Here is a 15,781-nt window from a genome sequence, read left to right on the forward strand (position 1 = left end):
ACTTCTCAGCCCTGTATGCACACTAGAAATCATCTGGGGAAACTCTGGGGAAAAAAAAAAAAAATCAACATCTGGGCCAAATCCCAGGCCTATTTAATCAGAATCTAGGAATGGGCCCAACCGGAGTATTTTTTCAAAGTGTCCCCTAATGGACAGAAGGGTTAGAACCAAGGAGTTAGGGAGACAGCCCTAATTGACATTTGAGTCCTCTGAGCCTCATGAGAATGAATGACTTTCCCACAATTAATTGTGTGAAACAGAGGACTCAGTTATGCCTCTCAGTACAGTTGGCACCCTTCCTCTCTGCCTTCCCTCTCTGCACATTCAAGGAGATAAGGGAGGGTAGTATAACCCAAATGGGGACAGCCTTACCTAACGTTTTCACCTCTAAGAAACTGAATTGCCGCTAGATTAATTGGTAAACCCGAATCAAGTAACAATGAATGTGAAAATTCTGTTAATTCTATCCATTAAACATACAAGTCCACATTTCTTAATGGGAAAACAAGCATCTACATAATGAAGTTGGTTAAAAAATTCTGGCACACTTGTTTGGTTATCAGGATACATAGGTAAGGAGCTAGTAATAGTGTAAGTTGCTTTTTAACCCATAAACACAATATTTATCTTTTTAAATATTTGTTACACTTTTTTTTTATGTAAGAACAGGGAATAAAAATAGGAAGCCCATGTTGAAAACCTATTTAGTTTTTGTCATTGCTGTTTTAATTAAAGCCTTCAGCCCTATACAGAATCGAAGTGACTAATTGTCCCTCATTTCTGGGAATGTAAATTTTTATTGTACACAGGTAAGTTTTCACTTTTAAATAAAGGAAACAACACAGAGATGAAAAGATTACCTTAGAAAGTTTCATATAAAAATGAGTTCATTTAACTGAAGTATGTATACATGGTTTGATTCCCAGAATGAGGAATTCAGTAGAAGATGATCTTAAAAATAACCCTCTGCTTTTCACAGTCTGATTTATCATTTAAACTGGAAAACAGAAATTGAGACTAAATTAAATATTTCAATATCAATACTTAAAATATGAAATCCAAGCTGCTGTGGATTATTAAATTCTGGTTCTAAATTTGATAAGTGTTACAAAATAATCAGCTTAATAGAAACTAGAAGTTCTTATGCCCTACTTTAAGAAGCACCTGCATATTCTGAAGAACATGATCAATTCCAGTTGTACTATAACCCAATTCCTTTAATCTCTATAAATAGTGCCTGTCCAATTATGTTCTGTCTGCTCCAAAGTTATATTCAATGTTTGGTCAACAATATTAATGAATCCAACAACAATAATCTAAATTATTCCTTTTCATGTCCTATGTTTTTTGTTATTTTTCCTTCTTCTTACCATAACATAATAAACTAATTCATGCCTTTGTCTTAGTTTTGGATAGAATTATATGCCAACATCTAGGCAATACCCTTTTTCCTAATTTAAAATAACTATGAGATTGCACACTACACTAGTAAATTTGCAATCAACTTAAAGATAATGTCTTAAAAGTACAATTAAACATGTCATAACAGAAGAAAACGCTGGTAATTACAAATAGTGCCATGCTCACTAGGTTTTTAAACAGTAGTATAAGACTATGAAAAATCGCCCCCCAGTGATGCAAATGAAAACTGCAATTTGTTTTTGTGTAAAATGAGTACCCTGGAGGATTACTTCAACTTCATTACTGAATGAACAAATAGTTATTACCTTCTTATGTGAATAGGAACTGGTTACAAGGGAAATGATGTTTTTCTACTAGGTTTTTTTCTCCCCTTATTCTTATTCGGCACACTCAACATTTTACAAAGCCTCAAAGCTTGGGAAATCTCAATAGGGAGAAAGGCTTTCTTTCCAAATGTGAGCTAATTGTATACAAAACAGTCTAGATATTCCTATTATCAACGAAAGTGCTCTGCCTGCACCTGAATTTCAAGTTATGATGTGTTGACTTCATCAACTCTACGGTGTCATCTAATAATTGTGACCTAAAACTTTTTCTGTTAAGTAGGAACACTTGCTTAGTGGAAAAGATATTCTAAAGTTGAAAAAATAGATAATTTATAGCTTCAACAACATTATTTACTCTGACCTTTTCAAAAACAGGTTACAAAGGCCACATAAAGAGACAATCCAACAAATTCTGTAGAGTCCATATTGATAAGAAATTGTTGCTAAAAATATAATCATGTTTCTAAATCTTTACTTAGTTGTAACATTTAGAAGTCAATAAACACACAAAACCAATGAAATCTACTTATTTTCCTATAATAATGTACCTATTATTGCACATGAGGCCCAAAATAAAAAGTTAAGTGTGCATATGCTAACCAAAATACATGTATGCAAGGATGGGTCCATGTTAATAAAAGCATTAAAATAATTTCCTATTTACCATTTGACCTGCTTGACATTTTCCAAAATGTTTTTTAAAAGTATGCTCTGAGACTAAAGCAGGCACTACATATGTTAGCACAGAATCACAAGATAAGAAGAGTAACTTAGCAGAACAGATTAATTTTTTAAAAAAGAGTTTAAGATACTATTTTTAAAGACAATTAACTATCGTCCTAATAATCTGTCAGGACCTTTATCTGACAATTCAGTTAAATCCTTAACTATTGAAGGGTTTTTTTACTAACTGATGTATACCATCTTCCAATCTTAACTTCACCAAGAAGATTATAGTTTTCTAAAATATTTTAAAAGTATTCAATACGTGAGATAGTAAAATGTTTGGGGTAACCAAAATAAAAGTCAAACTTTATAAATAGTAATACAACATCCAACCTTCTTTCATTAAACAAAACAAAAACAAAACAAACTACCCAGCAGTTTTTCTTTTATATAATAGGAAACACAATTTATTTTTTTTAAGAAAAAAACAACTTAAAATGTCAATAATGTCTTAGAATTAAAACTGATGGTATAACATTTAAAAAACAGGATGGATAATTTAGTGGTTAGGAGGACAGGCTCTGAAAGTCAGGCTGCCTGGGCTAATTCCAGCTCTACTACATGCTAGCTGGAGTAACTTAGAAAACTTAAGTCCTTGCCTATATACAGACATCCAACAGCACCACTTCACAGGGTTGCTCCAAGCATTTTACACGTACTAACTCATTTAATCCCCTCATAAAGCCCAAACGGCAGTTACTGATATTATGCTCATATTCCAGACATGCGAAGTGACATTGGGGAGGTTAAATAACTTGCCCAAGATAGAGTAAGTTGTAGAGCTAGGAGGCCAAGCCAAGGGTTCTGGCTCCAGAGTCAGCACTCTTAACTGCACTTCTCTGTGGCACCTCTGAGATGCTCCCAAGGAAGGAGGGAGTTGGTATGACTGATAAAAAGAGAAAGAAGGCAGAAGTGGGTGCCAAGAGGTGATGCTAATACCACCAAAACTTCAGGAAGGTAACTATGCTCACAGAACACTAGGTGCACAAAGATTTTTCATAGAAAATGGCGAAGAGGTAGAGTTTTGCACCTCGGGGGAAATGAGGCTAAACAGAGGCAAGCCTCAGCAGACAGACGAGCTGAAGGACAAGGAGGCCTCGGCAAACACCTGGGGGATCTGTCTGGTTTGGATCATTTGAACAAAGTATAGCACCACCTGTATCATAAATTAAATTGCTATCCTGAAACTACAACAGTAGTGAATCCTCACCGTAACTGTCCAACTGCTAGACATACGGTGCTGGGTACACCACCAATCCTGCCCAGTCCAAGATGGTCCTGGAAAAATTTCCTCAAAATACAGCATGTCTTTGGGAAAATGCACCATTAGAGCTTAGACGGAGCAGCTGGTACTGACAGCCTATTAGAGTAATTAAGGCCTGGAAATTCTCTCATGAAACAGCAAATTTGAAAGTTTCTGTGTCTTTTGAGGCTCAATTAAAGACTGCTTCTTAATCTACAGTCTTTCCTGGAAAGGGAAAGGCATTCCACAGCAGATAAGCTTCACCTGCTGAGGCAGAATGCCCTGGAAACTGGGCCCCTACTGGGGTAGCTATAGACAGGCAATGGAACATCTAGCTCAGGCTATATATGCTACCAAAAAATGGAGAAGATTTTAGAAAAACAACACCAACGGCCATTTTGGTTGTTGTTACAATTTGTCTCTGAAATGCTCCAAGGTGGTAGGCCACAAAGGTAGAGATAAATAAGATGCATCAAAAGGTTTTGAGGGCCAGCATTAGAAATTCTACATGTTCTCAAAGATGCCAGTGCACCCAACTTATATTCTTTAAATGGCTATTTGGTAACAAAAAGAATAATATCAATTTCAAATCATGAAACAACAGAAAAAAACAAAGTTCTCTGCATATGTGTTAAGACCACAGAGGTGTTTTAAAATGAAGAGTACAGAGCACAGTTTGGAAAACCAGGCTTTACTGGAACAAATTCTTCCAACAAATTCTGAGTGAAGAATTTATTGTGAAATTCCTGAAGAAGCAGAAATTTCACATGAGGTCAAAGGCACCCCTGAAGTTTTTCTGTTAGTGAGGCTAATTCAGGAGGTAAGAGGAAAGCAACACTGGAAGCTTTCAAGGAACTAAAGTTGGGATTGACAGAGCCACTTATGACTTAGAAGCCAAGGTTCAAAGCCCTGACACAGTAAGAAGGAAGGGTCAGAAAAGCAGTCATGTCGGCAGCACCCCACCTTATCCCAGTCAAAGGATACCCAGAAAAACCATCAGGAGACCAGGTCCAGTGGCTTAAGCCTATAATCCCAAGCTGGGGCAGGAAGATTGCTGAGGCCAAGAATTCAAGACCAACCTGGACAATATAGCAAGACCCCATCTCTACAAAAAATTTAAAAAATTAGCTGGACGTAGTGGCTCATGCCTATAATCCCAGCACTTTGGGAGGCCAAGGCCAGAGGATCCCTTGAGCCTGAGTTTCAGCCTGGGCCACAGAATAAGACCCTATTTCTATCAAAAAAAAAAAAAAACAAAAAATAAATAAAACCATTGGCCCTGATGGAAGATTTAAGCTCTACTATTTTACCTCAGGTGTAATGGATCTGGTCTGAAAGTAAACAATTCTGACCAATTCCAAACTCCTACCCCTGTCTCAAGCCATATGAGGCAGATTCAGAAAAACACAAAGGACTGCCAGAACTTGGCTATGGAAAAGATGAAAAGTTCTATGGTAAAGTTTATCCATGAGAAAAATTCTATCCTGGTCTCCCAGAGACAAGGGTCAAGAAATGGAAGAGAGCCAGAGAGGTAAAGCGACCAGATCCTAAAGAGAAGGGCTGATAAGGCAAAGACCTACCCAACCTGTACCTCTTCTAAATGTGAGGAGGTCAGAGGCATGGCTGAGAGGTGAGCCCTGGCTCTGAGAGGGGAGGAAGCACAAGAGACGGCATAAGCTGAAAATTCAGGATCACCCTTAAATCTAAAGGAACTACCCCCTCACTTTTCGATGCATACAGAGGATTTACTGAAGCTGGCGAACCCCAGTCTGACCTGGTCAAGATAAAGGAAGTGACCCAGCGGCAGTGGCTCACACCTGTAATCCTAGCACTTTGGGAAGCCGAGGTGGAAGGACTGCTTGAGGTCAGGAGCTTGAGACTAGCCTGAGCAACACAGCAAGACTCATCTCTACAAAAAATAGAAAACTGAGCCAGGCATGGTGGTGTGCACCTATAGTCCCAGATAGTTGGGAGGCTGACGCAGAAGGATCACTTGAACCCAGGAGTGTGAGGTTGCAGTGAGCTATGATCATGTCACTACCCTCATGCCCAGAAAACAAGGTGAGATCCTGTCTCCAAGGAAAAAGAAAAGATAAAGGAAGTAACAGGCAGGAAACCAGTATCTAGAAAAGGAGACCTTGAGAAATATCCCAGGAAGCAAACACTGTTATGAGTTAATGCAAACCTTCTTAGACAAGGAACTGGAATTTGGTGGGAGGAGGTCCAGAGTAGAAGAAGATGAGTACACAAGGGGACACTGGGTTTTCGCTAGTCTGGGTTTTCGCTAGTCTGCACCACACTCTGGAGAGAGAATGTCTGAGAAGAACATATGAAGACAGCAAATCTCCTCCTCAGGAAAAAGATTTGATTCAATGTGGAGGAAATTTTATTTTTCGGAATTCCCCTTGGGAAGAGCACTGTGTTTGACTGAAAGAAATAGTTTTGAAAGCCACTACAATCTTAAAAATTAGCAGGTATTATTTTTATAATAGAAAATAGTCTTAAACGTTTAAGAAACACTATTTAACATATTATATTTGGATTGAAAAGTCTACTTCATTCATACCCTACATACCCATAAAAAAATAAAGAAATAAAATTCTACTTCATTCAGCCAATATTTATTGGATGCTTAATTTAATTTCAGGTGCTAATTTAAGAAATAAGGTTGGTACTATTTATAAGACAGAACTTGAATTCACCAAGGATTCTTCAAGATTTTGGTTTTCCTATAATTAAAAAGGTTCACTAGTTTATCAGATGGAAAAAAGGGAGTGATTTCACAAATTTAATTTGGAGTACACAGCCAAACCAATATGTAAGAAAAATCTGACTTGATGACAATATTCCAAGTAACTTGATGACAATATTCCAAGTAACATTCCAAATGACCTTTATCTGTACAGATTTCCCCATTTAAAAAAATTATACAGATAAATTAAATCTGAAATTATAAGAAATAATTTAAAAACCATTTATATAATTACCAAGTGATTTTTTAACAAAGAAATTATTCATCTAATGATGATTTTGCTTCTTAAAAAGACTCACCTATAAGGACGAATCCATCTGCTTCTGTCTCTGGTACTGAGGGCTTTTTAGATTCTGGAGACTTCCTGAAGAAGTGAAACATTGTTCCTGCTGATGACGATATCTGCAATAGAAACATACATGATATCAAATTCAGATGAAACTGACAAACTCTTACCCTTTTTAGTAAGAAGGCAAACATCAAGATATTACAATAATTATTCTTAGGCATTCTATTGCAAGACTTAAAACTGTGAGCCTTCTCTCAGAGAAGACAAAGCTAAAAATTAGGGTACATGGACTTTCATTTTAAAATCTTATATTCCTAGAAGTCTACAATGGATCTTCTGCCAGTTTCTGAAGATTCGGGGAAAAAAACAAGAAATCACTACACATAAAGCTAAAATCAACACATAAAACCAGAATCTGGAAGGATCTCGATAACCATAAACCAGGCACTGCTTTGGGGAAAAGATGCCATTAGTTATTGTTATAAAACTAAGGCAATCTGAAAAAGAATGGAAAGCACTTCAAATATCCTCTACTGTTGGTTCCCTATTTCAGACACTCTAGGACTGTACTCATGAAAAAGTTACAGCCAACTTTAAATTCTCATCAGTGCAGATCTTTTGTATTGGTGAGATTATTGTGCACTGCCCCCACCCCCACACACAAACATACATCCTGAGATTGGGTGGTGTCCTGGCCAGGGTAGATTCCCACCCCACACCCTGAGGTGCCATGAAATGCTTTACTAAAACATCAAATGTAAACAATTTGCTCACTGCAGCAGGTTGTTGGATAGGAGGCCTTACCGTCCATTTTCAGGAGGTCAGAATACCATAATATCCCAAATATATTAGAGAAGGAGGGATAACTTAGGTTCCAAGAGTCAAGAAACTTCCAGGTATGAAAGAAACCGGTCAGGAATAAGGCAAGGGAAGCAGACACTGTAGAAAAGAACTGAGAATGGCAGCAAAGACTAGTTTACTACAATATCCATAGCATACAACTCTGAAATTGTCACAAAGGTACCAATGACCCTTGTACCTATCACTCCATCAACCTGACCACCACCCTAAGTCTTCCCTCAACTATAGTCCACCTCAAGATGTTTTTCAGTGGGCATATGGTTCCAATTTTACAATACAAGTCCTGGGATTCCCTTGTATGACTAATATTGCTGCTGACATTGATTCATTCCACTAGGTACCTAAAGTTAGTCTAACAATATATCTCTAGAGTAATCTCTCCAGGCATGAGAAGGATATGTGCTAAGACAGTAAAATCTGCAATCAGATTATCCTTACCTCATGACATTCTTTTCACATCACTCAAAAACACATACTGCTGTAAAAATTTATCCTTGGGGAGAAGGGCTGGGAAATAACATTCTAAGATCTCCCCTCTATGAAGGGAGAAGCCAGATTTAATAACCCTGCCTGAGATTGGAAAGAAGAGCAGTAACTACAAATGCCACTAACATTTGCTGAGTTCCTAAAAGTGTCAGGTGCCATGACAAAATGCTTTATATAGTAGTCCCCTGTTATTCACAGGGTATCTTCCCAAACCCCCAGTGGATGTCTGAAACCAAGGATAGTACTAATCCCTATATACAATATGTGTTTTCCTATATATCAGGTCCATGAAAAAACACCGTTTCATTCAACGCCTTTTCTTTATAACGTTGATAGAGGGGGGAAAATTCAATTCCTGGTTGGGGCCACTGTCTGTGTGGAATTTACACGTTCTCCCTATGTCTGCTTGGGTTTACCCCAGGTCCTCCAGTTTCCTCCCACATCCCAAACGTGTACATCATGTGAACTGGAGTGTTTACATGGTCCAAGTGTGACTGAGTGCTGGCATGTGTTTGAGAGCACCCTGAGATGGGATGGTGTCCTGGCCAGGGTGGATTCCCACCCCACACCCTGAGGTGCCAGAAGAGGCTCCAGCCACCCACCACCCTGAACTGGAATAACTGGGTAAATAATCATCTTACTTATTTGTATTAATCTTTCTTAAATGTATGTAGAGCTCACATTCATTTCAGTGTTTATTATTAGAAGTGTTTTGGTCTTTATTTAGACATTTGGTAATGTTTTTGTGACCAGAAATATGCCATAAGAACTTACCTCTTGTTTCTACCAATTAGCTTATGGTAAAATTGGTTTCATTACATGTCATTTTGCTTAAAGTTGCAGATTCCAAGAACATATCCATGATGTTTACTGAGGACTTACTATGCATACATACCTATGATAAAGTTTAATTTATAAATTAGGCATAACAAAAAATTAATAATAATAAAATAAATATTATAATTTATTACAATTATAACAATATACAGTAATGAAAGTTATGTGAATATGGTACCTCCTTCTCTCTTTCTCAAAATATCTTATTGTATTGTACTGACCTATTTCTGGAGCTCATGGGTAATTGAAACCACAGAAATCAAAATCACAGAAAAGTGGGGACTACTGTATATGCTATCTACTATAATCCATACAAAAACCCCACCAGTTGCACACAATTATTCACATTGTGTAAGTGAAAGAACTGAAGCAAAAGTAGGTTAAGTATTGGTCCAAGTTTCTGTAGCTAGGAAAGAACAGAGCTTAATTTTAAACCAAATCCTGTCAACAGCAAAACTGAATGTGTTTTATCAATAAACCAACAGAGATAAGGAGCCCTTAGCACTTAAGACATTTGTGTTAGACTTTTGTTAATATTTCTTAATATTAGTTAAATATATTTATTTCTGTCTTTGTCAATCTCTACTTTTTTTTCTGAGCCTTGCTCAGCTCTATGTTCTGAAGACATTTACTAATTCTACAACATTGTTTGAAGACCTTCACTTACTTTACATTTATATTTTATAAACATTCATTAAGTATTCAGGCCAGATACTGATCCAGCGCTACAGATGCAGCACTGTAGCGCTGTAAGTCGTATAGACATACGACTTATGTCTAGGGGGAACAAACTGCAACCTCAGCCCACCATACTTCTAAGGCAATCCTTAGCAAAACTAAGAATAATTTAAGAGCACTGTCCCCAAAGTGGAGGAGGACCATAATAGTGCTGCTGTCCCAAGCCTAGTATATGGTAAACCTCAAACACTTGTTTCTGGTGTTACATGGCCTTGACAGCTGAGCTTGTTTTTGCCTGGAGTTCCCCACCAGACTCCAGTCTCATTTTCTTCTTTATAACTTCAGTAATTTTTAAATTGTCTACCATGAGCAAATTTCACATTTATAAACAAGAAAAATACCAAAACTTATTTTTAAAAATCCATTGTTAGCTAGCAGCAATTTGCCTGGTTGAGCTAGGACCCAACCCAGAATGCATCTTAATACTCAAACACGGGGATCTGGAGCTACCTCGATACAAATGGAGGATAAAGAATTCACCTGTCCAAGCCACAGAGTGGGAGAAAATACCTGCCAATCACATATTTGATAATTAATGTGCATCTATAATAGAATGTATAAAGAACTCTTAACACTCAATGATGAGAAAAAAGCTCAATAAAAACTGGGCAAAAGAAAAGAGATGAACAGCCCTTCACCATGGAAGATAGATGGATGAGAAACAAACACATACAAAGATGCTCAACATCATTAGTAAATAAGGAAAAGCAAATTAAAATATCAATGAGATATCATTACATACCTATTACAATATTTAAAATTAAAAAGATTTGCCCATGCCAAGTGCCAGTGCTCCAAGATGTGGAGCAACTGTAACTCTGGACAACAGTTTGGCAGTTTCTTAAAAACATAAATATACACCTACCATATGACTTAGCCCTTCTACGTCCAGGTATTTACCTAAGATAAATGAAAGTGCACGTCCATACTTGTATACAAATATCACGAACAGCTTTTTTTTGTAATAACTAAAAACTGAAAACAACCCAAACATCCAACAAGCGGTAAAGGAATAGATAATACTGTGCCACGTCCATAATACTATTCAGCAATGAAAAGGAATGAAGTACTGGTAAATGCTACAACATGCAAGAATCTTAAAAATTAAGCTGAGTGAAAGAAGCCAGGACAAAGAAAGAAATCACACTGTGTGAGTCCATTTATATAAACTTCTCAAAAATGCAAACTAATGTATAGTGACAGAAAGCAGATCAGTGGTTTCCTGGCGAGGAGGGAAGTACAGGAGAGGAGGAAAGGAAACAGATTAGAAAGGAACATGAGGAAACTCTTAGAAGTGATGAATTCATGAAGTGTAAATGTACATCAAAACTCATCAAACTGTACACTTTCAATATGCGTAATTTATTGGTAATATCTCAATAGAGCTCCTTAAAAATGCATTATTAGCATGATATTTGATATCAGATAAAAGCTTTAGTTCACAATTATACAAAAAAATTGTCTCAAATCTGTTAAACCACTTGTTACAGATACAGTCTTTGTATAAAAAACAAAATGATTCTTTTCTCTATGCATTCACACAAAACTGAAAAATAAAAGGGCAGCATATTCACTTTCAATGGTGTACACAGACCACAGATAAAAGGGCCTGCCTGACTGCTGGGCAAGGCAGATCATCATATTCCAAAGTGGGGAAGGGGAGAGCAAGTAATATATTTATTTTTTCCTATTACTTCAAGGCCTCTCTTTCAAGTAATATTACCCATGGCAAATGGATTTAGGCAACATGGTTTTCTCAAGTTGATTATCTCCTTTCAATTTCAACAGACTATTAGTTAATATAAATATATCCAATAGACTGGAATTCTAGTGTGATTGATAAAAAGCAGCCATTTTTTTATAAAGAGAAGTATATATATACATATAATATATATATCCTTCACACTCATATTTTTCTTCACATTTGTGCCCAAATGCAACAAATATGCGAATTTCATACTGCTGAAAAATTAAAATCCTGAACAATGTTGAATCTTCCTCCTCTTCTGTATGGTGAAATGCATGATTATGCAAATACAGTAAAAATTTAGATAACAGTTTACTAATTTCTCCTGAGAGATATCAAACAGTATAAGAAGGTAGCCCACACTTTTGGTAGCTTTAATCTTGACACAAAGGATACATTACCTAAAATAGCACTGAACAGTATAAAACATCCCAGAAATATCAATGAGAATTAGAAGAACCCTGGTAAGCTTCACAGAATAGGTATTCTTGAGTTTAACTTCATATGATGGGTAGGGTACAGATATAAACAAAGAAGAGAAAGGCCTTTCCCATAAGAAGGATCAATATGAACAATAAACATAGTGAGTTTACTGCAGGAGTCCTCAAACTTTTTAAACAGGGGGCTAGTTCACTGTCCCTCAGACCATTAGAGGGCCAGACTATAGTTTTTATAAAAATCTATGAACAAATTCCTATGCACACTGCACATATCTTATTTTGAAGTAAAAAAACAAATGGGCAAAAACACCCAAATATAGCCCGTGGGCCATAGTTTGAGGACACCTGGTTTACAGGAAGGCAAAGGAATTAACCTCACTAGGTGCAAGGAACCATGTACATAAGCAACAGAAATCAAGAATGCAAAAGAAGGGTAGAGATGGAAAAGTCAGAAAAATGTCAGCATACTCAGAATAGCAAACCAGGATTTGTTGAATATTACTGTGTGGTCTAGGATCTTGAGCAAAGTAGTGTCAGAGAGATGAAATGTAAAATAACATGCTGGAGAGACTGAGGAATGCATAGGGTAAAAAAGTTAGAAAGTTGTAATGAAAAGGGACTGTGTGAAGATGAAAGAAGTTTGAATGAAAAAAGAAAGGATGTACAGAAATGATATGGAATAGGGCCTGGTGAATCTCACCTCTACAAAACACAGATGGAAAAGAACTAGTAAAAGATGACTGAACTTTCAAATCTGAGGAACCAAAGAAAGCGATATTATGAAGAAGAAAAGGAAAATAGGAAAGGAAAGGTTATTTTAGAGAATAAAAAATAACAAATTCCATTTTAATCTGATTTTTCAAAACAAACTGGAAATCCAACTATTATATAAACATCTAGTTTTTAATAAATAGCAACAAATTCAAAATTTTTAAATATACTATGCAGACTGAACAAATCCTCTACAAACTTGACTTGGCCTTCAGGTGGCAACATTTTTTAGATCTAGGATACCAATTAAAAGCCTAAATCTAATTAGTATAAGAAAAAATTGTGTTGAAGACTTTGGAATTTAGTGGATATCTTGGCTAGCTCACCCATCCAAGTTATCTCCACCTTTGCTTGTTTTGACTAGGCTGTTTTATAACTCTATAGAAATAGGAGATAACTTGTAGAAAACTGATAGTCATACAAATAAATCCTGTCCATAAAAATGTTTCTGGTAGAATGAAATAACTCTTGCCCTAGAGACAATAACCAATTTTGCATCCATTTATACATTCCTTATTTGACTACAAATGTGTGATGATGCTTTGAGTTCTCTTTCAAACCAGTTGTAATATCTTACCTGTTTCTTCCTTAAGTAACTAGTTCAGTAAAGTCTTTAGCAGATTTTATCCTCTTTTAAAACTTATCCTTTAGCATCAGTTAGACTATTAATTAGGGTTATCCAAAGACTCTCCCCCATTTCTCCATCCTACTTAAGTTTTTTATTTTTATAGTTTTTCGATATTGTTGTAATGGAGGAATGGTACAGATGTCTGACAGGATAAGCCAGGACAGACATAAACTAATGTTATAGATGAGCTCCACAGAACAGTTTGGAAACTGATCAATTAAACTGAAGCATTAACATAAACTTTATTTCCATATCTCTGATTTATGCTCAGATCAATAAAAAGAAAAGAAATAAAAACAAAAAATTGAATCTTGGATCTAGCCATTTTTCAAACTGCAGGTACCAAAACTTGAGTGGGAATAAACGCAATACAGTGGGTTAAGACCAGATTTTTTTTTTAACAGAATGAAACAGGGAAAAAAAAGAAAAGGAAGGAGAAATGGATGAGGAAGCAAAAAGATTACCTGAGAGCACCATATATGGTTAAGTAATGTTTTATGAACTTTTGCTTTTAGGTGCATGTTCTGGGTAATGATATGAAATTACGAAATCTGTTTCTTAGTTTGGGTTGTAGGCAAAAGAAAAAAAAAAGTTTTTCAAAGCCACTGATCATATTTAGGCACTCACACACCCCTTCAAAAATTCTTGAAATGCTGTGCATCCCCCTGCACTTTTTAAGTTAACATCTAAAACTTTCCACTGAAAATTATAAAGAACATAGTTTCTAGCATTATAAATATTTTTATGTTGGAACAAAACTATTATATCATTTTTAAAAATGTATCCAGTGAAATCTAAACACTAACATTTCAACACTCACCATCAACAATTTTAAAAATACACGAAGAAGGGCTTTTCCACAGAAGGAAACTTAACATTGTTCCATTTTCTCCTTCAGCTCATATTTCCACTCTACTTCCACTGGTCTAGACCAGATCAAAGATACCCTCAGAACACATTATGGTAGCTTTTACAATGGTATATACAGATGAATACGAAGTGGTGGTGGCAACCTCAGTTTTAGGAGAACAACTCTAATTTAACAGACTCAACTGTCTACTTGTCCCCTAAATGAAAAGTCACATCACACAGCCATTAAAAATTAAAGTTATATGATCTAATAAAACTTTCTTTCCTAATATGACCTTATAGATGCCTTTAGCAAACTAAGAATTTAAATATCATTACTCTTAGCCAAAACAGAACATCTAAAATACTTAGAAAGTTGGAAGATAGTAAACTATAAATTGATTATAGGGCATAAGGCAAGGGAGGATTCTAGAAGAGTACAAAGGAGCTATAGAGAACTTCACAGCATAGTTTTCAACAGGGGCCAACCCGGAACTTTTTTCTTTATTCTTATAGTTTTTTCCCTTGATGCTCATAATTTAAATCCTTTTCTTATTTACTTTATACTAAACTAAAGGCAGGAAAAGCTTTTAGAAATGGGGCATGTGATTTCAAACATGAAATCCTTAAACACAATACAGGAAACCCTAGCTTAAAAGAATCCTGGAGTTGAGAGAGAGTGTCTCATGACTCCTTATTGAACAGGGCCTACAGGTTCCCTATCTCAACACTGAGGACTTACTGTACCTAGATAAGTGCTGGATTGAATAACCAAGAAACAGGAATGGGAGGGGCATCTTTAAAATTCTGCCTGCCACAAGTCTTTTGATGTTGAGTTCATGCTGTCACTCCTTCCTCATTATTCTGAAAGGTACAGTATGTTCTGTCTTTCATCTACCTTGTAAAAGTGAGTGATCACTGGTTTTTTTCATTTGTAACTTCTATTAAATACAATAGTTCCACTAAGCAAATGCTTTCCAAAACAATTCACAAACTTGGTAACATGTTAATAAAACAATGCAGAGACTTTGTCTACATAATTTTTCACTCCACAAATCAATGTATACAACTCTATAAAGGACTTAAAATAAAATAAGAACACTAAAACAGTCCATTAGAAGTTCTAGGTAAAAGGTACAAGCAGGCTTCTATCGCCATGATTACTAAAAGATCTTAAAAAAAAAAAACAAAAAAAAAAAACCTTAGTTTTGTATCAAAAACCACCCAAACTCAGCTGGGCTTGGTGGTTCATGCCTATAATCTCAGCATTTGGGGATGCTGAGACAGGAGGATCACTTGAGGCTAGGAGTTCATGACCAGCCTGAGCAACATTATCAAGACCACATTTCAACAACAACAATTAAAAAAAAAAAAAACATAAAAAAAAACCACCCAAACTCATGAATTGGAAAACAAACAGTTTTCTGTAAGCAAAGAAATACTTCCTCCACTTGGCTGCTAAAGAAATCTTATTATAGTCGTCCCCAGTGGAGGCGGGGGCAGAGGGTCTTGCGAATGGCCCCGCCAGCTACCGGGGCAGAGCTGGTCCAGAGACCGCTGCAGCTCTACCGCTACTCGCTGCGCTGTTGCCCGCAGCTTCCGACCAAGGGCGCCCGGGAGCGTTGCAAACACGCGGTCAGGCAGAGTTGCCGGGTTCACTCGGATG

At 36.4% G+C, this 15,781-nt stretch overlaps 1 protein-coding gene across 1 annotated transcript in view; it reads right to left on the reverse strand.

Annotated features, from left to right (window-relative positions):
- The window catches only part of UMAD1 (UBAP1-MVB12-associated (UMA) domain containing 1), a 228,351-nt gene that overhangs the window by 195,635 nt on the left and 16,935 nt on the right, over positions 1–15,781 (reverse strand). Inside the window, exon 2 of the mRNA XM_012757065.3 lies at positions 6,769–6,871. Within this exon, the coding sequence (XP_012612519.1) occupies positions 6,769–6,850 (82 nt within the window). The 5' untranslated portion in view covers positions 6,851–6,871. The remainder of the gene's footprint in view (positions 1–6,768; positions 6,872–15,781) is intronic.

Source organism: Microcebus murinus, chromosome 9, assembly GCF_040939455.1.
Source record: "Microcebus murinus isolate Inina chromosome 9, M.murinus_Inina_mat1.0, whole genome shotgun sequence".
NCBI classification, from domain to species: Eukaryota; Metazoa; Chordata; class Mammalia; order Primates; family Cheirogaleidae; genus Microcebus; species Microcebus murinus.